At 39.4% G+C, this 26,322-nt stretch overlaps 1 protein-coding gene across 1 annotated transcript in view; it reads left to right on the plus strand.

Moving 5' to 3' along the window:
• Nucleotides 1–486: 486 nt before the first annotated feature.
• Gns (glucosamine (N-acetyl)-6-sulfatase) overlaps nucleotides 487–26,322 on the plus strand; it is a 38,330-nt gene continuing 12,494 nt past the window's right edge. Inside the window, exons 1-9 of the mRNA XM_026392962.2 lie at nucleotides 487–826; nucleotides 6,034–6,093; nucleotides 9,489–9,695; nucleotides 11,355–11,420; nucleotides 11,854–11,952; nucleotides 13,947–14,114; nucleotides 15,865–15,947; nucleotides 17,133–17,251; nucleotides 20,104–20,207. Coding sequence (XP_026248747.1) covers nucleotides 635–826; nucleotides 6,034–6,093; nucleotides 9,489–9,695; nucleotides 11,355–11,420; nucleotides 11,854–11,952; nucleotides 13,947–14,114; nucleotides 15,865–15,947; nucleotides 17,133–17,251; nucleotides 20,104–20,207 — 1,098 coding nt within the window. The 5' untranslated portion in view covers nucleotides 487–634. The remainder of the gene's footprint in view (nucleotides 827–6,033; nucleotides 6,094–9,488; nucleotides 9,696–11,354; nucleotides 11,421–11,853; nucleotides 11,953–13,946; nucleotides 14,115–15,864; nucleotides 15,948–17,132; nucleotides 17,252–20,103; nucleotides 20,208–26,322) is intronic.

Below are 26,322 nucleotides of genomic sequence, written 5' to 3' on the forward strand. Positions count from 1 at the left end.
ATTCATTGATTCAATAAATCTTTATTCCATGTTAAAAAAAAAAAAAGAAAGTAAAACCTAATCAGACTTCTTTACCAACTGACCCAAGTGAGAATGCTAACACTACCCAACAAGGTGCAGAGAAAATTGGAAACGATTGAATAAATAAATGCTTGTTAACTCGGGGATTAAATACGGTAGAGCCTAGATTTCACCCACCAGCTGTGCATTCCTCCTTTTTTAACCGGTGTTTGCTGACTTCCCCTTCCTTTTCATCCCTTCATTTCAACCTTTTCAGCCAGCGCTCACAAACAGGTCCTACCAGAACACAACCGCAGCCTCAGCCTCGCTTCAGCCACAGGCCGGCAAGCCCTCCCTCAGCTCCTAGTTCTTCGCCCCTTTCCGGACACTGCCCGGGAGTTTCCCATCCGGCTGCTTCGTCCGGGGCCCCGCCCACAGCCGCTCACACGTGACTGCGCGTGCTCCGCCCCCTGTCCCCGCCTCACGTGATCGCGCCTGGGGAGAAAACGCCTGACCCCAGCCCCCGGCGTTCTAGGCGCAGTCTTCCCTCCCTGCAGCTAATTGACTTCTCGCCCTTCGGTCACCGGCGCGTCTCTTCACCCCGTCCCGGGGTGTCCCCGGAGCCCCGTCCGCCATGCGGCTCCTGCATCTGGCCCCAGGTGGGCCCTCCCGGGGCAGCTCCCGCCACCTGCTTGCCTGTAGACCGGCGTTGCTGCTGCTTCTGCTGAGCGGCTGCCTAGGGGCTTCAGGGGTGGCAGCAGGCTCCCGGAGGCCCAATGTGGTGCTGCTCCTCACCGACGATCAAGACGAAGTGCTCGGCGGCATGGTAACTCTTCCATTTCTGCCCCGCCCCTCCATCTCCCCGGCTACTCCTGACTTCGTGCTCTTTTTCTTTAACCCCACCCCCAAACTGGCTGCCTTGACCCCCGGTCTGTTTGGTTTTGCTGCTCAAGGGCATTCACAACAACAGCTTTGATGGGCCGCAGGACTATTTCTCTTTCGGATTTGATTCACATGCACATATCACACACCACACATCCAGTCTGGCCATTATTGCTGCGGGGTTTGCGTTCACGCCTCAAGATAAACATGTGGACTCCAGTTAAGGATAAGTTGAACCAGTGAGGCTCAGGTGCTGGAAAGAGCACGCAGCCCTGTTTGCATTTCTTTTGGATTAGGTGCTTAGAGGCCATTGTTTCAATCCCCTTTAGGAAGGACCTAGGCCCCCTCTGCATTTGTGCCTGTGTATAGGGTCTGTGCCTGATATCTGTAAAATAAGTGCTGACAAAATGAACTAATCTGGTAGGTAGACTGTTGAACTGTTGAGAGTGACCCCAAAGGATCAGGAAAGTTTAATTAGCCTAATTGAACGCCTGGCTAAAGCATTAGATACTGTCAGCGGGCTGTCACGAGACTGGGGGGAGGGGGATTGAACCCAGGGTCTAGCCCATGCTACCTTCTACCATTGAGTTGCATCCCCAGCCCTTTCTTTTTTTTATTTTGAGACAGGATCTCACTAAATTGTCCAAGCAGCCTAAAACTTAAGATCCTCCTTTCTCAGCCTCCCAGTAACCGAGATTACAGGTATGCACCACTGTCCTGGCCACCAAATATCCTTTTGTCTTAGAGTTGCTCTTGTATCTTAAAGGTTTTGAGTTTGACTTTAATCAGCATTTACCCCAACCCCCTTATAAGGTCAGAAATGGGGTTCACCCAGGGCACAGAAGCAAATTATTGCCTCAAGGCATAACCTGACTGGCCCTCTAATTTTGAGTCTAAGGGCTGAAACTATGAAAACTCTTCAGGCAAGAGGTTCATAATTTTTCCTGTATGATAACATCCTTGCTTAGTGTGCTTCAAATTGCTGTTCTCAATCCATGAGTGAATTGTGAAATAAGTTCAGTGAGTAGCCACTAACATTCTTTGGAAGAGTACAATGGAAATTGTGTTTTACAAATGATAATGGTAAACATATCCATATGTATATTTGTTTGGGCTGTGAATAAAATATACTCAGAGTGTACTCAACAGTATCAGTCTTTTCTAGTGGATGTTTAAGATACTTGTGTTTTGAATCCACACTTATTCCTCTCACATATACCTTTTGGACTTTTAGTTTCTACCCAACCATATTGATACTGAGTCTTAATTTCATTTCTCTTCTTACTTTTACTTTGGTTTTGCCACCATTCCAAATACTATACTTATCTTCCTGCTCACAAAACTTTAAGTTTGTGTTCTTCAAGAGTGTTTTGTCTAGTAGAAAAACAAGCCATCTGTGTCAGTGACCAAAGTACTTAGTTAGAAGGCCATGCTTTCATCTCTCTACTCAAAACAAAATTCATTACTTAGATATAAGGTGTTAGAATTCAATTTCTTCTAGTCTCATTGACCATAGCTGTTGTCGGTATCTTTGTGATCTCGTTAGTACATTAATCCTATTTGCTTCTTTAGCCTAGTAGCAGAGTCTTTTTATAAGTGTTCAGACTGAGGAGACAAGTCAAAATTGAGTGGAGAGCACAAGTCATGCTCCCAACTCTTCAGAGTATTCTGACTTTTCTTGTAGCTTTTCCAGAATATTCTGCTAAGTATCAAACAGGGCTTCCAAAGGAAAGAGCTAGGATAAGAACGGCAGTTGAGGACCTACTTCGAACCAGCAAATGTGAGGTATTTCATAATTCTGTTTCAATCATAACAGGAATCTTCTGCTGTAGATATTGTCCTTAAATAAGAGGAAATGAAAATTCAGACGTGCTGAAATTATTTGGCCAAAGTTCATTATTTAACTTGTAGGGTCAAAGCTTGAGTATTTTAGGATTCCTGACCACCATGTTTTTCTCCTTTTGTAAAATACTGTGGTAATTCTGACTTGTCAGATGTCATTTCACAAACCCACACCAGCACAATCACTTATACCATAAAGATTCTTAGGGGACATTCAAGAATACCAGTGAATCCGTGACTTTACATATAATTCTTCATGTATAATAGCTTTTTGTTCGTTTCGGTACTGGGGATTGAACTGGGGGGGGGGGCACTCAACCACTGAGCCACATTCCCAGCCCTATTTTGTATTTTATTTAGAGACAGGATCACATTGAGTTGCTTAGTGCCTCGATGTTGCTGATGCTGGCTTTGAACTCGAGATCCTCCTGTCAGCCTCTTGAGGTGTTCACCACCACACCCAGCAATAGCTTTGTTTTTGTGGAGAGAGGGTCCTCTGACCCAAAAAAGTTTATAAATTGATGCCGTAGTTCACAAAATAAACAGTAGTCAACCTTGCAGATAACTCACGTTGAAGAATCGTAATACTTGGTATAATTTTGGTTTAAAGTGAAATTCTTTGAATCAGCTTGATAGCCTTATGCAGCTGTATTATCTTTGACATTTCACTGTATTTGTTCCAGGTATCATCTATGGGACTTTGCTTTTACTGTTTTTCCTAGAGAACTGTTCTTTTCCATTTCTTGATTTTTACTTAAACATCATATGGTGCTCTGGGACACACTGTTCTTCACAAAAGCACAGGTTGCTCTTTTTAAAAATCATTCACTGTAGGAAAAAGTGATATTTGGTCAAAATCTCAAGGAAACCAGGGAAGGAGCCATAGAGAAATGTAGGAAAAGAATAAATACATATCATTGCTTTACTTAAAGCAAAATGATTTTCATTGTTAAAAGAAAAATTAGCCAGGTGCAGTGGCACATATCTGTAATCCCAGCAGCCCGGGAAGCTGAGGCAGGAGGATTGGGAGTTCAAAGTAAGACTTTGTCTCTAAATAAAATATTAAAAAGGGCTGGGGATGTGGCTCAGTGGTTAAACACCTCTGGATTCAATCCCCAGTACCCCCCCCAAAAAAAAAAAAGTAGCCATAGAATTACCAGAATTGTCAGAACTATTTCAGAGCAGCTATTCATGGGACCAGGAAAGTAAATGAGTCCTTAGGGCTTTTATAGGAGGGATTTGGCTTGGGATGAGTAACACATTTACTCATGAGAACAGAAGATTGGCTGCTGCTTAATTGCATGACCTTCACCTGACCAGCCCCTGTCCACTTGAATTAGCAGGGATACACATTTTTGGTACAATGTGGTGTCTTGCTTCGGACTTGTTCCACTAAGCACAGATTATCATTATCACTTGTATTACCATTAGTAGAAAAAGGACTCCAGTTAGGAATATAAATTTCTTAGACTAAAATCAAAATTCCTATGTAGTCCTGCCTCATCCTCTGGCTTCTACCTGCCTCTCTGACCTTGTCTTACCTCTTTCCCCTTTACCTCTTGGGCTGCTTCAACCACACTGGCCTGCTCTCTGTTCCTCACAGGTTCCTCTCCCTCCTCAGAGAGTCTTTGTGCTTATTATTTACTCAGCCCAGAGACATCCTGTCCTGAAAGGCCTGAAAGAGGCCTTTCCTGACTACCCATCTGAAGTAGTTCCCCCTTTCTTTCCACCAGCTCCAGTCACGTCATGCTGACTTACTGTGATCAAAGCACTTATGACTACCTGAAATAGTTAAGTTGTTTAGGTGTCCTTGAGTATCATGAGGTCAGGGACATTCTTTTTTCCACCATTGCCTAGATCAATGTATGGCACACATTAAGTATATAATAAATGTGTTATGGTCACAGTGCAGATTTTTTTTCTTTGTGATGCTAGGGCTTGAACCCAAGGCCTTGTGCTTGCAGGGCAAGCACTCTACCAACTAAGCTATGTCCCCAGCCTTAAGTACAGTCTTAAAACCAAGTCAAACTTGGTTCAAATATTTTTCCTGCATACTGGATAATTTGACAAGTCTCAATCAACTCATAGTCCTTTCCCCCACATTCTCATTTTCTCTCCCAGTTTCCTCATGATAATTTGGATTCTTTGTCAAGCTAATATTTAGTTCAGTCCACTCTTCTGGGAAAATATGTTTTCTAGTGATATTTTAGAACTGGTGACATTGCCTCTGAAGGTTAACACACATCTTCTACAATGCTGGTGTTTCTTGGGATCCCATTAAGGATCTACTCATGTAATTATGAAAGCTCATCTTAGAATTCTCATTCTTTTTGATTACAGTTCCTTAGGTTTTCAATTATCAATAATGGGGAAAAGCCGTTTATACATTGTTGAAAATGAGTCTCTTATGAATTTAGTTTATGTTTGGAATATCAATCTTCAAGAAATTATCACACAAAATAATAGTGTATATGGTGTGGTCTTAGGTTTCAGAAGTACTTTAGAGTCATTGTGAACTGCCTCATAGTACTACTAAAATGAGCCTCTTTGGTGCTTTTTTGCTGTGTGGAAAGTGAATAAAGATTATTGGTGTCCCTTTTATTTATATTTATATTACTTCACACTGTTATCATTTCTAGGATGAAGTTAATTGTTCTCTGCACTTGTCAGAATCTTAGATTTTGAACAAAAGATGAAAAGCCAGGATAAAAACAAAGTAATTTCTGATTAGCCTTCTGCCTGACAGGGTTCTGTTAAACCTGCCTGCTACCTGGCTCAGGTGGTGACCAGTCAGGTGCAGAAGGACAGTAAGCTGGTAGTTGAACAGTGTGTGTCTGGTCCACCACTGAGATTTGAAGCCATCTCTGGATCTCAAAGCCTTGTCTGTCAGAATCTAATTGTTGTTTCTCTTTAAAGGGTAGGAGGCACCTTTCATATCATTTCTAACATTCTGCTTCTAAAGATGAATACTTGGAGATAGGCTGGCACTATCTGCCTTCTAAGGTGACTACTAATAAATAAGGGAAGGACACCAAAATTATATTGAAATCAGCATTGCTGGAATAATGTCATCAGCCATGAGCTTTCCCTTCCTGCTTGTGTTACAGACCCCTGCACTTTGGCACAGGGTCCTAATCGAATATTACCAAACCTGTTTAGTTTATCTCCAGAATTATACAACTCTTAGCTATTGCTTAGTGACAAAGCTGACCATTGTGAATAAAAAAATAATATGTAAAAACACACAAGTTTTGGTCTGTGTGTTTTATCAGAAGAAATTGTTTAATGGATAATTACTTAATTTTACAGACACCACTAAAGAAAACCAAGGCCCTCATTGGAGAGATGGGAATGACTTTCTCCAGTGCTGTAAGTTTTGAAACTAATTTTGTTAGACTTTGTGTTTATATTAAGAAGAAACACTCTTCTGGAAGTCTGGTGTGATCTTTGAAGGTTGTTTTGGGGGGGGAGGCTGGGGATCGAACTCAACTGAGCTATGTCTGCAGCCCTATGAAGGGTTTTTTATAGTTAAATGTCTGAGCTGAAGGAAGGACTTTATATATAGTGTTATATAGATTTTAATTGAAATATTACTTGCTAAATTGAAGAACAGTTGTAGGGTTTTTTTTTGTTTTTTTTTTTTGTACCAGATATTGAACTCAGGCACTCAACCACTGGGCCACTTCTCCAGCTCTATTTTGTATTTTATTTAGAGGCGGGGTCTCACTGAGTTGCTTGGTGCCTAGCCATTGCTGAAGCTGGCTTTGAACTCATGATCCTCCTGCCTCAGCCTTCTGAGCCACTGGGATTACGTGCATGTGCCACCATGCCCAGCTGGTTGTAGGTATTTTCTAAGCCAGTCTGTGCTGCAACTCAGAACCAGAGAATTTTATCTAAAACCTCATTGTTTTAGATTTGAAAGTGGATTGTTGGAAGCAAGTAATGATTATATTTTGATAACCTATTCTATGGTAAAACCCAATTCACTCTGATAGTCAAACCCGATAAAAATAATAGCACCCAAAATATATACATATATATTCATATATAATATAAATACATTAAAAGTTATATTCCATATATGTTAAAATATATTCTATTATTATGTATAACTAAGAACAAATTTTAAAATTAATAACATAGAAATTTAAAGAAAATACAGATGCAAAGATCCAAAATAAAATGCTACCAATTCAAATTCAGCAACCATACATGTAACTCAGTAAGTGGGTTTGGGGATGGAAGGATTGCTTGATCCAGAAAATCTATTGCACGGTACAACCATGTTAAGCCTAAGAGCATAGATTCCAGAACCAGACTGCCTAGTTTTGAATAGTTGCTCTTTTATCTACCTCTGTAACCTTGGGTGAGTTATTTGACCTCTCTGGTTCTTAGATTCCCCATTTGTAAAGTGAGTTATCAAAATCTACTTCAGTGTTATTATAGTTAAATGAGTTGATGCATGTAAAGCACAATATCAGTACTGGACTTTCAGTAAGAGCTCATAATACTGGGTTATTGCATTGTCTATCTACATGATATCACTAGTTGAAGTAGAAGAAAGAAGGAAAGTTAGATGTTCATCTTGAAAGATGTTTGACTAGTTCCCTGAAATTTAGCATCCTTTCCTGGTAACATTAAGTTGTTAGAATACATCCTTACAATGATGAATATTACAAATAAATAGCACACTTTATACTTAAGGTGAGAGACTTAGGGCATTGTTAGGCATGAGACAAAGACTTAATTTTTTATGTTCTAAACTGTCTAATCATTGTCATAAATCTAGATTGAAATAAAATTAAACTATTTGAAGTTAAAAATAATTTCCACTCTTGGATTTTTGACCTAGAAAACAGAATTATTTGAAATTTTTCTGTGGTGCAAGGAATTGAACCCAAGGTCTCATACATGCTAGCCAAGCACTGAGCTACATTCCCAGCTTTTTTTATTTTTTGATACAAGGTCTCATTAAGTCACCCAAGCTGGCCTTCAACTGTGATCCTCCAGAGTAGCTGGGATACATGTATATAGCACCACACCTGGCTAGAAAACTTTGTAAATTAATAGAATTTAGTAAGGCAAAAATTAAAAAGTAAAAATAACTTCTGTATGAGTTAGAGAAGTTGAGGAAGAGATCTTATTGATAATAGCAAAGTATAAACACTCTAGAAATGGCTGGTGATGTTCCAGAAATGGTTTAAGACTAAGTTAAAGTACTTAGCAAATGATAAAAATAAAAATACCTTCATAGATACATACATCATTTTCTGTGGTAAGACATTTAAGTTTATTCTAATCAGAATCTCCACAAGACTTTTTTTAATATTTATTTTTTAGTTGTAGTTGGATAAAATACCTTTATTTTATTTATTTATTTTTATGTGGTGTTGAGGATCAAACCCAGGGCTTCTGGCGTGCTAGGCAAGCTCTCTACCACTGAGCCACAACCCCAGCCCCAGAATCTCCACAAGACTTTTTAGACACAAATGATTTCAAAAGTTATCTGGAAGGCTGAGAGTGTACCTTAGTGGTAGAGCACTTGCTTAACATATGCAAGACCCTGAGTTTGATACCCAGTAACATACATGCAGTTATCTGGAATGATAAATAGGTAGAAACAATAAAGGCATTTTATATTTGGTGCTAGGGACTGAACCCACAACCTTGTGCATACTAAGCACCCACTCTATGACTCAGTTATACTCTCAACTGAGAGGTTTGTTCCTTTTAAGACATTACCCAACCATATATTAAAATGTGATATGAAGATACCGTTAGCAGTGTGATAATGGCCATAAAATAGATCAGAAGACAAAAGGGGAAAGAATTAAGAGTTGCCACTGTAAAAATAACAGAAGTCAAGAGCAAAAGTAAAAAAGGGGAAGCATTTGTAATGTGACCAAATCTTTCCTTACTGCAAATCTTAAGTAACACGAGGCCAAAGTTCAGGAGGAAAAAATGAACAAAACACATGAAATGACTCTTCACATAGACGATTGGCTACTGTGCATGTAGATAACATTCTCCCTCACCACTGTTTAAAAATTCCTCTCTGGGCTGGGAGTGAAGCCTACTGGTAGAGCACATGTTAAACATATACAGGACCGTGGTTTTTAATCCCCAGTAAACAAACAAAGCTAAATCCAACTTGAGAAGCCAAAAAAAAAAAAAAAAGGAACAGTATCTAATGTTGGCACGAATATGTTGACCTTCTCTTTCCTCCTGGTGTGGGTATATATCAGTATTAATGTCAATAAAGTGACTTGGGGGTGTACCAATTTTATTGGGTAGAAAGGAGAAGGTTTGTTGATAGTAGCTCAGGAAACATAATTAAGAGAGGTGGTGGGAAAGTGTTAGAAAAACTATATAAAGCTGCAGATGAACCTGAAAATGAACCTCTGCTTTTCAGCTACGTTAGATTCAAGTAGCCCTCTCTATCTTTGGTTAAGACCCTACTCCTGCCAGGTTGCATTCCCTGCATATTAATATTATTTCCATGACAGACAAGATTAGAATTACTGTTTTCTTCAGAAAGAAACCAAATTAAAAAGAAATTCTCTTGGTTTGTCTCATCTGTCTTGGTATCTGTTCTGTGTAACTTAAAGTAGTTCCAAAGTATGTCATGTAAAGAAAATCTCTATTCCATGAGAAATTAAAAATTTGAAGTTGGAGTATTGAGAAGCTTCCTTTTATTTTCTTTAGAAGTGATGAAAACTTCATCCTTCTTGTTTAACAGACTTTTGCTTCAATTCTCTTTGTAGTATGTGCCAAGTGCTCTGTGCTGCCCCAGCAGAGCCAGTATCCTGACAGGGAAGTACCCACATAATCATCATGTCGTTAACAACACTCTGGAGGGAAACTGCAGTAGCAAATCTTGGCAGAAGATCCAAGAGCCAAATACTTTCCCAGCAATCCTCAGATCGATGTGTGGTTATCAAACTTTTTTTGCAGGGAAGTATTTAAATGAGGTATGTTGAATGGTTTGTTATTTTTTTCTCCCTTATAACAGCTTTTAAAATGTGAATTAATAATTGATCAAAACTCCTATTATTTTTTTCAGTAGTGTCAATTCAAGTCGTGTTAAAGGGCTTGGGGTATCTGTTGTTTTTTCCTCAACTGCCCGTGGTTTTCAGGAACTTGTTTACATGTTTCTGGTACTGTAGTTATTCTTCCTTTAAATAATCCCAGAAGCATTTATTTTAAAATTGTCCTAAGATTGCCATTATTGTTTGCATCTTCCCTTTTCCTCAGGACTTCTGCTTGTCATGTGGCTCTTTTTTTTTTCTGTTTCCCCTTTATCAGGATCAGAATGAAGAATTTTTTCCCTCACATTTCTTAAAATCTTTTCTGAATTATAACTGTTTAATGCTTAACTCACTAACCTGAAAAGTGAGAACAGACTGTGGAGAGACTGTAATAAAGGGAAAGTACCTCGGGCCAGGTTAGAGTGATACTTCATTGTGACCTGTCGGGGCCAGGTTTCAAGGCCCCAAGTCTACCACACTGGCCTCAGCTTTTAGTCAAAGACCAAGCTTAAAATGGTGTAATTGGTGATATTTGGGGTTAGCTTTCAGAGTTAGCCTAGGAATGCAGAACAAAGAAAAGATGTATATTTTCTTCTTCTTTACCTGTGGTTCCAGGTGGTCTTAATATCTGACCTGAATTTCTGCTAGTTTTCTTCCTCTCCCCAATAATTAAGGAGATCTGCAACCTTGTGGGTTTAAAGGAAAATTAATCCGTTTGAAAGAATCAAGAGAAACAGGAAGTATGGTATGATACTCAGTTATGGTGTTGGTGTGGGTCATAAAGAGAATAGAGAATCTATCTTTGCTTTGCATATTGAAGGTCATCTGATTTATATATGAAATTAGGAGAAAGCTTTCAAGTACAGAGAGTTTTCAGGGATTAAATTATGCCTTAAATAGGCAGTATTACAACTTGTTGAAATAAGGTGGGAATGTACTGTGGTCTCTTAACTTATTCATCTCATCAGATAAATTATGCTCCAAAAGTAGATATCATCAGGGCAACTGAAGGAATAGATTCGATAGCTCATAGTCTATTTTTTTACTATTAGCAACAGTGTCAGTTGAACAATTCATTCTATGTCATCGTGGCTCGGTACTTACCCATGAATGGGACACGGTAGGGTAGGCGACATGGACATGTAGCAGGCCAGAAAGTAAATGTTTTAGACTCTGCAGGCCATACATCTCTATTGCAGCTTGCTTACTGTGCTGCCTTTGTAGCATGAATGTAGCTGTAGATTCTAGGTAAGCAAATGAGCATGGCTATGTTCAAATAAAAGTCTGTCATCACTGAAATTTGAATTTCGTGTAACTATCACATTTCACAAAATATTTGTCTTTTGATTGTTTAAGTCTTAGTGTGTTGACCATACAAAATAGTTGGGAGGCCAGATTTGGCCTACTGTCTGTGGTTAGCAATTCTAGCTTAAGAAGTTCCTACGATTATAGAGTTCTTTACTTTTTTATTAGTCTTTGTGTTTGGGAAAATTGAGCACCTAGTCTGTCAGGCACTCGTCTAAAAAGATTCTAAATTTCCTGTTTCTTTATGGTCTGGTCATGTCTAACGAGTTCTAATGTCCTACTTTTCTGTCTTTTCAGTATGGAGCCCCAGATGCAGGTGGACTAGAACATGTCCCTCTAGGCTGGAGCTATTGGTATGCTTTGGTAAGTGATTATTGAAGTCAGTGACTTATATTATACACAGACCTCTAGATGCAAAATGTTTACTTGCTAATTTAACCCTGATACCAACATAAGTTTTTCGGCTTTATGCCTAATTGTTTTGTCTCCTTAAAAGAAAGCCTGTTGACTGGTGAGTCACTCTGTTCTGGGATGTTTTTCCTGCATTACAGAGGGTTTAGCAATGTAGTTTGCTGTTCTTCCTAGTCCACTTCTGGCTTTTAAACTAGAACAAATTATTGAAAACATGCTAGTCTTTGATAAAAAACCCTTGTCAGAAAATATAAATATTGACTTGAGTAATTTCCTTTTTCCTGTCTTTTTACTGTTTAAATAGAGTACAGTTTAGCCCAACATGGGTTTAGTTTTCCATTTTGTGTTGACCTTGTACCAGATTTTACTTTCCTCTTTTAAATAGGAAAAGAATTCGAAATATTACAATTACACCCTCTCTATCAATGGGAAAGCACGGAAACATGGTGAAAACTACAGTGTGGACTACCTGACAGATGTTCTGGTGAGTTTTTGGAACTCTGCCCTTGCAGGTTTGGTTCACATTCGATTAAGCCTCTCCCTAGAAAACCTCTAGTCTTGTTTGTGGCAGGTGACATAAATGTGTAATAATGTGATATAACTGCCAAAGATTATGTCCAACTGATTAAAAATTCCTGAGGGTGTTTTTCTTACTTGTTGCTAGAGTTTCAAGAACATCCCTTTTCCAAAGGGTAATAAGACCATATAGATAATACTTTGTAGAAGTTTTACTTTGTTAGGACCCTTTTTTTTTTTTTTTTTTTAATCTGTACTTTGGATTGAATGCAGAACTTCATGCATACTAGGCAAGCACTCTGCTACTAAGCTACATCCCCAGCCCCTTTTACTTTGAAACAAGGTCTTGCTAAGTTGCCCAGGTTGACCTTGAACTGACAATCTTTCTGCCTCAACCTCCTGAGTAGTTGGGATTATAGGTGTGTGCCAGTGTGCTGAGCTGGGGTTCCTACTCTTGGCCCCAGTTTTACTCACAGGGTCTGAATTCAAGACTCGGAGTAATAGAAGATGGCAACTTTACAGGCCTTTATGTAGGCAGAGGCATAGAGACGTGAGAGTTCTTTGGGTGGTCGTTATGTGCACAAATTAAAAAGTGAATTTGGGGGGCTGGGGATGTGGCTCCAGCGGTAGCGTGCTCGCCTGGCATGCATGCGGCCCGGGTTCAATCCTCAGCACCACATACAAACAAAGATGTGTGTCCCCCGAGAACTAAAAAATAAATATTAAAAAAAAAATTCTCTCTCACTCTCTCTTTAAAAAAAAAAAAAAAAAAAAGTGAATTTGGGACTTTTCTGTTCTGAAGTGTCTTTAATGGAAATCCTTCATAGAGCTTTTATTCACCAAATAGTTCAGCAACTACCTAGTACGGTAGGCATTCTGCAGTAAGTGAAACAAAGTCTATTCTGTGAAGGTAATTTGTGGCAGAATTTATTTGTGCTATGTGTATGTGGGTATATACACATGTACATTTGTTGCTTCATTAGGTAATAATCAGAGAAATAAGCATGGGGGGGTTACTTGGTAGGTAACATTTAAGCAGTAACCTGAAGAAGGTGAGAGTGAGTTATACACATCAGCAGAAATAATGTCACAGGCAAGGGGAACAGTGAGTGTAAGGGCCCTGGTTGAGCAAGAGTGTGCCCTGCACTTGTGAGAAACCACAAGGAAGTTGATAGAGCTGAAGTAAAGTGGGCAGGTGGGAAGGTGATAGGAAATAGTTATCTTCCGTATGTTGATCTAGTATTAGGAATAAATGAAGGTGTGAATCAGCTGGAACAATGAAAAACAGCATGTATATGGGGTGCTTTATTTTCATAAAGAATCTCCTGATAAGTAAATGAAAAATGTTAAGTCCATATGAGTTCAAGCACTGGTGTGACGTGTTTGTTTTGACCTTTAGTTTTGGTGCTGGGGATTGAACCTCAGGCTTTGTTTGTGCTAAGCACATGGTGTACCAGTGACCTACATCTTCTGTCCCAGGATTTGGGTTTAATATCCATTTAGTTTAGCTACTTTAGCTGGCATAATTGACAACTATTTTCTATGTATTTTCATAGATTATGGTAATTTAATTCACCTTTCCCACTTTTGAGAAGTAGATTTATTCTTTAAATTCTTTAAGTCATTAAATGTATATATGCAAAGTTTCATTAATGTAAAATAATAGCAAAATGGCCGAATTTCTACTTCTTTCTATATGGGTAACAATTTCTAGACTTGTAAAGTTATCAAGATCTCAGTTGCTTTTTTTATGATGGTATGCTTCTCAGTTTTTAAATATTGCCTAGAAACCAAATGTTTTGTTCCAGTAGCATGCTTGCACATGATCATGAAAAAACATTATTCACCAAGATATACAGCTAAGATGACCTTGTACTGTCTGCCCATCAAAGGACATTTATCTATTAAAAAGTGCTGAATTATTGGGTAGGGTAGGAGGTAACATATCTTTGTATGTGTCAGGCTAACGTCTCCTTGGACTTCCTGGACTACAAGTCCAACTTTGAGCCATTCTTCATGATGATTTCCACTCCAGCACCTCATTCACCTTGGACAGCTGCACCTCAGTACCAGAAGACTTTCCAGAATGTATTTGCACCCAGAAACAAGAACTTCAACGTCCATGGAACGGTAGCCTTCTCAATCCTTGAATTAAGCCATACTCAGTATAATTAATAGTGTAATATACCTGTCAGGAAACCATTGAGCCATGTAGTAGATTTTTCTTTCAATATCTTTTAAGGTAATGCACCTGCCCCTAGAATAACAAATAGTATAAACTTGCTTCACAGGTACAGATAAGGTACCTGCCACACATCCAGGGAGCAGCAGGGGAGTCCACAGGGAATGGTGGAAAGGCCATCTTCCCTGATTACAGGAGTGTCACTCAGGCTTTTCTGGTAACATGTGGGCTGGCTCTCTTCCCTCCTAGCAATGGCTGAGACACATCCCTGGGGATTGAATTGGGTCTGTAGCAACACCAGCCCCACCCCAAAAACTCACTGGTCCAAGGCATAAGAAGAAGAGGGGTGGCAGAGTGCCATGTGATTGGGAAGAGAAACTGAATGAAAAAAAAAAACAAGCCAGCACAGGAGACAAGATTAAAGGCCACACAACCCAAATACTTGCCTCAAGTGTCAGTTTATTATATCTTTCTCTAAGTTACTCTAAGTCATTGCATTGCCCTCTATTTTCCCACCCAGGATATTGATTGCCCTAGGTCCCTGGAGAGATCCTATCACAGCACTTTCTTTAGTTAATAGATTATACTTCCCTTGACCCAAGGTATGGGCAGTTCCTGGTTCAAAGTCAGAAGGTCTCCATTGCCTCATGTCTATTCATCAGAAATCATAATTGTTTTTAAGGTTGTTGAAGGAATGAGTCTTAAATTCAGACTCAATACTACCAATTTCTGGCCGTGAGATGAGCAAGATATCTTAAAATGGGAGTTCGCAGTCCTTCCTGCAACTGCTGTGAAGATTACAGACATCATCTAGCATACCACCTGACATGCTGTAGGCTTATCTTGTTAAATATGATTTTTGACACTGAGTGACCTGGGTTTTAAACTGGAGAGCTATTTTCAATTTGTGTTCCAAAAGAAGGTAATAGAAGTTTGGAAACTTGGAACTAAATAAATCATTTGTTTCATCACTGACCAAAAATAAAAAACAAAAATCATTCTGTTACACTCCATCCAGAGAGAGTTGTGTGGTTGAATGTGAATTTCTAGCAGGGAAGAATGTGTTATAAAGCATTTCTCAGATTTAACTAACTAAAAAAAACACTTTTGAGGACCATGGTTTGGGAGATGCTAGCTTAGAATATTGTGAATGGAGAGGAGAGAATTAATAGTATATGAGAGGTTTTCTTGTATAAAAATGTGACTTTAATTGGGATAGCTCCTCCAGATTTGGACTTGAAGTTTTAAGAAACTGCTGTAATAGGATTTTCCCTAAGGATCTTAGGCACAAAAATTGAGGGCAATGGAATGATAATTCATTAGGTAAAACTTAGAGAAAGGCAAAGTTAATATTTACCCATTTATAATTACAGTAGACATAGGATTGAGGTTATAAATTTAATCCCATGTTAGCTAATGGTTTCCCAATGATGTTCACTAAAGTCTCTTAATGTTGCTGACAAAGGAGCTAAGGCATTTTATAATTTGATAGGTGGTGGGAAGCTGAAGAATGAGTGACGGAGTTAATCTGAGAAATTTCCTCTTTAGGAGTACAGGAGAAGGGAGAGAGTCTGACATTAAATAGTTTCAGTTAACTTCTTTTCCCTAAAGGATGAAATGATCCTTTTATCAACTTTACTGATGTAGTAGTTTAACTATGGTGACTTGGTGTTAACATTTTTTTCCTTCTAATTTTAGAACAAGCACTGGTTAATTAGACAAGCCAAGACTCCAATGACTAATTCTTCAATACAGTTTTTAGATAATGCATTTAGGAAAAGGTAAGAGCTGCTGCTTTCTCAGTTTGAGTGGTTTTAAGGATAAGTGTGTCATGTTATCTTCAAAACAAAAAAACAGGGAAACAAGTCTATGGGCAAGATGCTTTGGGGCATCTGCTACCTCAGAAGCAGGCAGATATACCTTTACATTCATGTGTACAAGGTAACCTATGGCCCCCAAGACTAATTAAATCATTGATTTTTTAGGACTTGTTAAAGAATATTGCAAATTTATTTTTTATTTATTTTTTTTAAGAGAGAGTGAGAGAGGAGAGAGAGAGAGAGAGAGAATTTTTAATATTTATTTTTTTAGTTCTCGGTGGACACAACATCTTTGTTGGTATGTGGTGCTGAGGATCGAACCCAGGCCGCACGCATGCCAGGCGAGCGCACCACCGCTTGAGCCACATCCCCAGCCCAGAATATTGCAAATTTAAACCATTTGCTTGAGATTTTTTTTTCCTGTTCCTAAAGGCAAAGTCACTTGGTGAGAAGTCAACCCAAACACTGAGCAAAATATTTATTTGCCTTTGTAGTTTGGAATTTTCAAGACATTCTAAGTCAGTTTTAAAGAATCTATTACTTAAGGTTTATTTTAGTTTAGACTGGAGGTTAGCAAACAACTTCTGTAGGGCCTGATAATAAGAATAGTAAATATTGTAGGTTTGCAGGCCATGTATTCTGTCAGAACTTCTCAGTTCTGCTGTTATAACATAAAAGCAGCCCTGGACAATATGTAAATGAGTGATTGTGGCTGTGTTCCAATCACACAATAAAAAGGTAACTGCAGCCCATGGGCTATAGTTTGCCAGCCTCTAGTTTAGATGACTGAACAATGTTGAATAATATTTGAATTAATCTCTACTATTTGTTACTGAATTGAGAACTTTCCTTTCTGATTATCTCTACTCATCACCAGTAGTTATAAAAGTAAAGCTAACTAGTTGTTAAAAGCTTCATTTATTTCTTTGGAAACATTTAACTTTAGAAAATTTCAGAACATAATTCATGTCAAGGTCTTTGCTATGGAGGGCTTGGGGAATGGAGATTTGAGAATTGAGCATATAGGATTTTTTGGTAGGTGCTGGTATTTTTGGTTTTGCTTGTTTCTCTTCACCTCCCCCCGCCCCATATTGATTCTTGAGCCATTGCCCCAAAGTCCCTTTTCTACCCTTGGTTCACATCCAGGTGGCAAACCCTGCTCTCTGTTGATGACCTTGTTGAGAAGCTGGTCAAGAGATTGGAGTTCACTGGGGAGCTTAACAACACTTACATCTTTTATACCTCAGACAATGGCTATCACACAGGTAAGAGACAGATACTCCTTTTATCTTTGAGAACATGGGTTTCTACGGAGTAGAAAAAGTAGCCCAGGCAGGAATTCTAGTGTTGTATAGCTGTGGGCTTGCCAGAGCAAGGGTCTTGCCCTCAGGACCCTCTGGTTAGTGGGCTTGACATAGAGAAACTAGGTTTCTTGATTTATATGCTCAGTTAGGTAGTGGTCTAGGAGCCAGAGCAGAAAGAGCTTGATGGGATAGTGGCAGGCTTTATGGAAATTGAACTCAATTTTAAGAATAAGTAAAACTTAAAAAGTAGGAGTAAGACATTCTGGATAGGCAAACCAAGAGGTGATCTTTGCAGAGTACATTTTGTCTTGCTAAATTGTGGAATTCATTTGGGAGTAGTTTTTATTTTTTAAAACTATAGAATGAGTTAGCTCCATGTCCTTGACTTTCATTCTTTCTGCTTAGATTCTCTGTGTGTTTCTGAGTACGCGCTCACGTGTGCTGGGGATTGAATCCAAGGCCTTGCCTATTCTAGGCAGGTGTTCTACCCAGCCCATACTTGGACCTTCTGTAGTTTAAAAAATAAATGTTTTGCCAGGTGCTGTGAGGCATGCCTGTAATCCCAGCAGCTGAGGAGGCTGAGGCAGGAGGATTGTGAGTTTAAAGCCAGCCTCAGCAACTTAGTGAGGGCCTAAGCAACTTAGTGAGACCCTGTCTCAAAATAAGAAAGGGCTAGGATAAAGAAGAATGAAGTTATATCATTTACCAGTAAATGGATGGAACTGGAGACCATCATGCTGAGTGAAATAAGCCAATCCCTGAAAACTAAAGGCAGAATGTTCCCTCTGATATGTGGATGCTAACACCCCACAAGGTGGGGGAGGGAAGAATAGAAGTTCATTGGATTAGACAAAGGGGAATGAAGTGAAGGGAGGGAGGATGGGAATAGGAAAGATAGTAGAAAGAATCGGACATAACTTTCCTGTGTTCATGTATGAATAAATGATCAGTGTAACTATACATCATGTACAACTGCAAGAATGGGAAGTTATACTGCATGTATGTATATTATGTCAAAGTACACTACTGTCATGTATATCTAAAGAGAATAAAAAAATCTTTAAAAGAGGGCAAGGGGGGCTGGGGTTGTGGCTCAAGGGTAGAGTGCTCACCTAGCATGTGCAAGGCACTGGGTTTGATCCTCAGCACTACGTAAAAATAAATAAGTAAAGGTATTATGTCCAACTACAACTAAAAACAAATAAAAAATAAAAAGGCTAGAGATGTGGCTCTTTGGTAAGCACCCATGGGTTCAATCCCTGGTACAAAAATATTTTTGCTGGGCACAATGGCATGCACAGGTAATCCCAGCGATTGAGGAAGCTGAAGCCAGAGAATTGTAAGTTTGAGGCCAGCCTCAGCAGCTTAGTAAGATGGCCTCAAAATTTTAAAAAAGGGGCTGAGAATGTAGCTCTGTTGTAGAATGCCCCAAGTTAAATTCCCAGTACCACAACAAATATTTGTTTCTGTCTATAAATTTCTACTTAAAAAGAATTAACCTGAACCTTGAACAGATTTAATATTATGTAAAATGTAGGCATTTAATATTATGAATAATTTAAAACACTCATAATAGAGATTAATGGAGCTCTGGATGTGGTGGCACATGCCTGTAGTCCTAGCACTTGGAGGTTGAGGCAGGAGTATTGTAGCCCAGGAGTTTGTGGCCAGCCTGGGCAACATAGCAAGATGCTGTCTTTTGGAGGGTGGGGTAAGTATAGACTACTAAAATAACCCCCATTATCCAGCTTAGGTTTTTGGTTCCATGTGACTGTGCTTTTATATTTTCTTAACTCCCCACCATGGTATTTGTTTTTTGTAAGAATGTTTTGAAACAATTCCCAGACCCTGTGGTTTCACATATCAATATCTGATTATGCATTTGATTTATTATGTGTCATGATCCAAACAAGGTCCACACACCACCTTTTAGTTTTTAGATCTCCTAACTTCCACTTGCCACTTACTTACTGGATAAAGCAGGTCTCTCATCCTGTAGACTATCCCATTCTGGATTTGGCCACCATCTTGTAAGGCCTTCACTTACTCATATCTACTCAGCATTTCCTTTAGATTGGTAGTGAAATTGAAAGATCTGTTAGAAATTCTCACTTGTAAGTGCACTTCCTCAGTAGTGCTGCTGTATATTTTCTGTTGTGACATCATGAAACTCATAGTGTCTGGCTGCCCACTTTGGGGATGCTGGTGTTGACTTATGACTCAGGTGATTTCAGTCTGAGCTCTACCAGTGAATCCTTCTGACCCTGAGGTTCCCATTGATGATGATTGCTTAAATCCATCATTCCCTCAAACACAAATTGTGAAATGTGGACTTCGTAATTCTGTCCTTTGCATTTACTTGCTGGACCTCTCCATATCAATTATTTGATTATCTTGAACTGCAGTTTGTTCAGGAAAAGCAGGAGTACTTTTGTCCCTTTTCATTTGGCAGTATTTGGAGTAATCTCTCTTTTGCTGTGATCAAGTTGAATATCGTGCATAAATTTTTTATGTATTAGTGTTTTGGTCCTTTCCAGGGTTGGTTTGTTTTTTTGTTTTGTTTTGGGCTCAATTTGTCCTAATGTAGACCAGGGAGTCCCTTGTAGTTATGTATTCAAAAGAGATGAACTCACTACTTTTCCTGTCATGTAATAAGAAAAACAGGCAAATTTTAAGCTTTCTTTTAAGACACCAGAATTAGTAGAATTGTAGAATAGTTTTTTCTGTATGTTCAATTGACTAAACAAATGAAAGAAAGTCAGAGCTATGTGTCTGTCTTGGCTCCATCTTTACTTTTTGCATTTTGTTTTCAGGACAGTTTTCTTTGCCAATAGACAAAAGACAACTGTATGAGTTTGATATCAAAGTTCCACTGTTGGTTCGAGGGCCTGGGATCAAAGCAAATCAGACAAGCAAGGTAGGTGCCTAACAAGCTGATGTGTATGGTTGGGGTAGGCAGTTGCCTGAGAAAATAAGGCTATTCCTTTTGAGAGGGGTGCTGGTGGGGTTCCTCCTGTAAGGATAAAGGCTGATCAGTGTTAAATCTTGTGTGTTTATGAGCCTTGGAAATAGAGATTCCTTTTTAAATTAAAAACAAACTCCCTGCCACTCTTTTTGGGTTTTTGTTTGTTTTTTGTCTTTAAACCAGGGATTGAACCCAGAGACCCTTAACCACTAAGCCACATCCCCAACCCTTTTTATTTTGAGATAGGATCTCTCTAAGTTACTGAGTTTGTCCATGTACTTGTAATCCTCCTGCCTCAGTCTCCCAAGTTGCTTGGGATTACAGCTATTTGCTACCATGCCTGGCTATTCAGTGTATTCTACCAGTACATGTCACAGCAGTGTGCATAGCTTTTGTCTGTCCTTTGAGACTAGATTTGCTTTGTCCTGAAGTGGTGATGATTTAACAGAAGGTGCTCAAAAAATTGACCTGAGATATTATGAAGAATGAATGGTACATGTTTGGGCAGCCTCCAGAAAAAGTCTTGTTGACTTACATGGTGTGAAATAGGGACCCGGCATCTGCATTTCTTTCCCTTTTAAGCTTACAGATGATTCTGAGAGGCAGCCTGATTTGGTGTACATTTTTTCATGGGGCAGAGCTCCTCAGGCTTTGCTATGTGTGTGAATGTCCTGGACATCTTGTTAAAATGCAGAAGGGTCTTGTTTGCTATGATAGGGATTGAACTCAGGGTCTTGGCCATGGTAGAGAAGCACTCAAACACTGAGCTACACTCCCAACCCCTGAAATATGGGTTTCGATTCTGTGTTTCTGACCAGCTCCCATGATGTCTGCTGTTGGTTTGACCTCACTTTGAGTGTAAGATGGTAGAAAAAATTTTCTGAGAATTTCCTCTTTTCCGTGTGGAACTCCCCCTTACTAATGCTTTTCTGCTTCTCTAGTTCTTTTTTTTTTTAAGCATTTTTTAATTGTAGATTGACACGATACTTTTATTTTATTTATATATATTTTTATGTAGTGCTGAGAATCAAATCAGTGCCTCACATGTGGTAGGCAAGTATTCTACCCCTGAGCTACATACAATCCAGTGCTGCTTCCCTGGTTCTTGCGTATAGAACTATTGTAATGCAATACATTCTTCTCTTTATTTGATTTCAATGTCTTTTTCCATTGAAAAGGTACTTAGTCCTGGAAGATGGTGGGCGACTTGATCGGAAACGCTTTCCTTCTGTTCTTAGGAGAAAACCAACATATGCTCTACCAGTTATGTCTTCTGTCCTTGTATCATGATTTCAGTCCCAGGTCTGTGAGATCGAAGAAAATAAGCAGATCCATGATTTAAGCTAAAATTGCAGAATGGGTTTCAAAATGGGCCAAACTTTCTGGTCTTATTAGTTACTTTAGTTTAATCTGGGGATTTAATGTTGTGTTTCACTGTCTGTATCTTTCACTTATTTCCTTTTACAGTGCTCTTGATGCTTTTCTGTTAAAATTCTCTCAAAGGGAAAATGGTTTTCACAAGTGGTGTCTGTTTTCTTCTGCTCTTAAGACCTACATTTCTAAAGCCAGTCCACTTTCCACTGCAGATTTCAGTTTCCTCTAAACAGGCCTCTCTTTCAAAGGAGATAGGCAAGTTGGGAAGGTTATTAAACCTTAAGTGTTTTATTGAGGGCTGGGATTGTGGTTCACAAGGCCCTGGGTTCAATCCTCAGCACCACATATAAATAAAATAAAGGTATTGTGTCCAACTACAACCAAAAAACAAATATTTTTTAAAAAATGTTTTATTGAGGTTGGCATTTGGAGTTAATTGAGATCATGCCAACACTATACAGTTCTGAGAAGTGGGGTTTCTAGGCCCACATAAAACCAGTGTGAGGAAGGAGGCCAAATGAGAACAGGATGAAGTGTCAGCCAGCTGCCTGTGGAACAGACCGTTCCTTTTCAAGTTAACAGTGCAATCAAATGTTAAAAATCAGAAACTTCACCTTCTCTTTTTTTTTTTAAAGAGAGAGAGAAGAGAGAGAATTTTTTTTATTATTTATTTTTTAGTTTTTGGCAGACACAACATCTTTGTATGTGGTGCTGAGGATCGATCCCGGGCCGCACGCATGCCAGGCGAGCGCGCTACCGCTTGAGCCACATCCCCAGCCCAGAAACTTCACCTTCTCTAAACAATCTAAACGAAGCCTGAATTTTAGGAAAACATTTCAATAGTACATTTATTGGATATTACATGTGTTTTATGTGAATCAACCCAGTTAAATTTCAGTCTTATTAGGATATGTATATGTACTATTATACCCATTCTACAGATGAAGAAACTGAGGTACAGAAGTTAATTGCTTTGGGGCTGGGGATGTGGCTCAAGCAGTAGCGCGCTCGCCTGGCATGCGTGCGGCCCGGGTTCGATCCTCAGCACCACATACAAACAAAGATGTTGTGTCCGCCAATAACTAAAAAATAAATATTAAAATTCTCTCTCCTCTCTCTCTCTCTCTCTCTCTTAAAAAAAAAGAAAAGTTCCCTTCCTTCCTTCTTTCCTTACTTTCTCCCTTTAAAAAAAAAAAAAAAAAAAAAAAAGAAGTTAATTGCTTTGCCTATGATCGATCACACAGCTAAAAAAAAAGCAGAGTCCTGCATTTGAACTCAAGCGGTCTGGCTCCGGAGTCCATATTCTTAACAATTACACTATAGTTCAGTCAACAAGAATGTATTAAGTATCTTCATACTCTGCTGGCACAGTACCCTTGAAAAGCCTCGAATGCAGCAAGGAGCAGTGAGGGAGGATTTCTTATTAAATGCTGGTGTCAGGGAGGACCCTGGACTTTAGTGAGAGCAGTCAATGTACGCCTCTGAGGCATTTGAGCAGAGGCAGGTTGAAAAGTATGTAGTCACACAAGTTTGTAGAAAGAGCACTCTGAGAACAGTTAATGTGACTGCACAGATGTCAGGATAAGCAAGGCTTGTTCAAGGCTGAACTGCTTTCACTTCCTAAGTGCACCATCTCTCTCACCTCCTGTCCTTGGTATGACTGACTGCTCCTGTCTGGAATGCCTACTTCAGATCCCCTTCACCTGACCAACTTCCCTGTCCTTTAGGACCTTGGTCTACCCCACCCCAGGAAGTCACTTCAGACTCCTGCCCTTGGATGACATGGTGCCCCTTCTGTGGGTTTCCAGATGGTCCCACACTTAACACTCCCCACTGAAATTGTCTTTTTCACTCAAGGATGTCCTAGAGAAGAAGAACAATCCAAACTGAGTACCCATCCCTTAACAAACACTGGGCAGTATCCACATCAGTTGCATGAATTTTGCTGGTCATGTAGTAAGTGGCAGGACCAGAGCTGACAGTGAATCCATGTTTGTCACATTGCAGTGTTGACAGATGGAGTAGAAATGTGAAATGCCTCAGTTCTCATCTAGCTGAGGAGCGTCAGAGATATTGATCGTGTGTTGGCAGCAGTCATTTCAGTACCACTTGTTACACATGAGTGACACAGGGTTGTGCACTGTGCATGACAAGCTGAGCCATCACAGCCTGACAGCCTAAGCAGCTCACGTTTAGCTGACTGGTGTCTCGGCTGTTTGACAGCAAGAGCAGGTGGTGTGTGGATGCCAGAGGTTGGCTGAAGTTTTCTCCACATCTAGACATGAATGTAGCTCTAGATTTGGTGATAGTTCCTCAAAAGGGTTTTTAGAAAGGAGAAGACTAGTAGGAGAGCTAAAATGAGAGTGTGATCCAGGGGAACCTGAACTGGGAGTAAAGATTGCCCGTTGGCTTTAAGACTTTGAACAAAATAAGCCTCACTTTCCCCTAGTTGTGAAATTGGGAGGATATTGTATCTCTGTTCTTGAGTGTTACGGGGTGATAGCCTGGCACCTTCCTCATTAGTGACAAATCCAGCTAGCACACCCCAGCATAATGGGGGAGTCTCTGATTTCTCATGTACTTATAGGACCTTTCACCAAATGAATCTAGAGTGCCTTCTGGCATGCCTTGAGTCTTCTTTTTGGTCGCTCTGTGTGAATTGTTTAACATCAGAGCTTCAGTTTCTTTCGGGCAAACTGGATGTGTCCTCCTGAGATCCCATCACCTTGTTCTTTTCAGTAATTAAAAATGCTTTCATTCTTCTAGAGTTGAGAAATCAACACATGATATCCCTGGATTTCATGCTGCAGGGGTTTCTAGGGCTTCTGTTTGATCAGACTATCTATGTATTTGAATCCTAAGAACCCCAAATAAACTGAGAGATTATGATATGAAATAATTTATTTTGGTGTTGGAAAAGCTTTTTATGTTCTGATCTATAAATGAGTGTTTTAAAATTTATACTTAAAGACCATGTGATAAAAGCAATACCATTCTAGAAACTTGGAACCCTAATATTTCAAGAGTCATTACCATGGTGGTCCATCAAATCTGTTCTAATACTTGGTTGTTTAAAATTAAAAGGTAGGTATAATTTTCTCTGGTACTTGATGCTCCTTCTACCAACATAGTATGCACATCTTGAAACTATCTCTGCTTCTTAGGCAGAATCCTAGAATAGAAGAACATTTATCCTCCATATTTAGGCAAGAAAAAAGTGTCCTGAGATAACGTGTTTGTGAAACTCGTGCCAAATCTTATTCATCCCTGATTTATACTAGAACTCACAGGTCTTTCTCTCTATTGAGCAAAATACCAGTAGAAAATGTCTCCCATCATACAGCTGCTCGCTCTTGAGGCAATTTTTGACTAGACTTACACAAACACCATTTTATATTTCTGTGGATGGGGTGGTGTTTTTTTCCCCCCTAGTGGTACTGGGGATTGAACCCAGTTAGCACATGCTAAGCAATCCCTCTACCATAGAGCTACTGGGGAGTCCTCTTTTTTTTTTCCCCTAGAGTGGGACTCACTGAGTTACTAAGGCTAGCCTCAAACTTGACATTATCCTGCCTCAGCCTCCCAAAAGGCTGGGATTACAGGTATATGCCACCACCCCTGGCTCTGTCTGTGGGTTTTATTATTTTGGTGATTACCCTTTTCCTTATAAAACTGCCTTGGAGATGTTAGTAGTGTCTCTGGAATTGGCTTCACTTATTCATTCTGTGACTCTCTGGAGATCAGGTCTCCATTTGTTTCTCTCCTGCTGTGATCTCCCCAATATTTACACCCAGACTTACTGGCTGGGTTCCAACCTGCTCAGTTTGCCTCAGGGACTTAGACTAGGAAAATTATCTATAACAGTGGGTCTTATGCAATCCCTGGAGACTAACTCTCTGAGGTTTTTTTTTTTTTTTTTCCCTCAGTGACATATGGATTACCTCTCCTTGAATTGTCTCTACTGAATGGTAATTTCTGACAGGTGCAGAAAGAAGCTAATTGATTCAGAGCCAGGATATGTATCTCTTGCCTTCTGAGAGCCATCCTGGCTGAGAGGAAACCTGACCCCTGAATAACAATGTTCTGAAGGTGTTTTCTTGCCTTTCATCGTACTTTCAGTTTTGTTTTCACATTTAAAGTGGAAGGATTTGTTTTTGTTGTTTTTTTTTAATCTACCTGTTCTTTCCTTCTCAATAATTTCAAAAACATTTCTTTTTAGCAAGATAGTTCTCCCAGTTAAAACTGTTATCTTTGTTCTTATATTTTATTTCTCCATCTGTAAAATGGGGGAAGTACTACATACTGAGATTGTGGTAAGGAATAAATAAGAATAAAGATTAAACATCTGGCACAGACTAGGTGCTCACTAAGCATTAGTTCCCCCCTCCTTGCCTGTGCTTTGCTTCCTGGGTTGTTCTTGCCATCCTAAGGCTTTTCCCAGCCTGTGACCAGGTGACCTCTAGGCCTCCAAGTAGGCTCTGAATGGGCTTGGTTTGAAACAAATGTAGAATCTCATTAAATTTCTTTATATTCCTTATCTGTTGAAATAGTAATTTTTAAATATATTGGTTAAATATGTACACAATGAATTTTGTCTATTTCATTTAAAGGCAGTTATTTTAAATATATGGTTTCTACTGTATCTATATTGGAACATGCTGGTTTAGGTCCTGTAGAAGCATTGTAAACAGAA

The sequence above is a fragment of the Urocitellus parryii genome, chromosome 5 (assembly GCF_045843805.1).
Source record: "Urocitellus parryii isolate mUroPar1 chromosome 5, mUroPar1.hap1, whole genome shotgun sequence".
Taxonomy (NCBI): domain Eukaryota; kingdom Metazoa; phylum Chordata; class Mammalia; order Rodentia; family Sciuridae; genus Urocitellus; species Urocitellus parryii.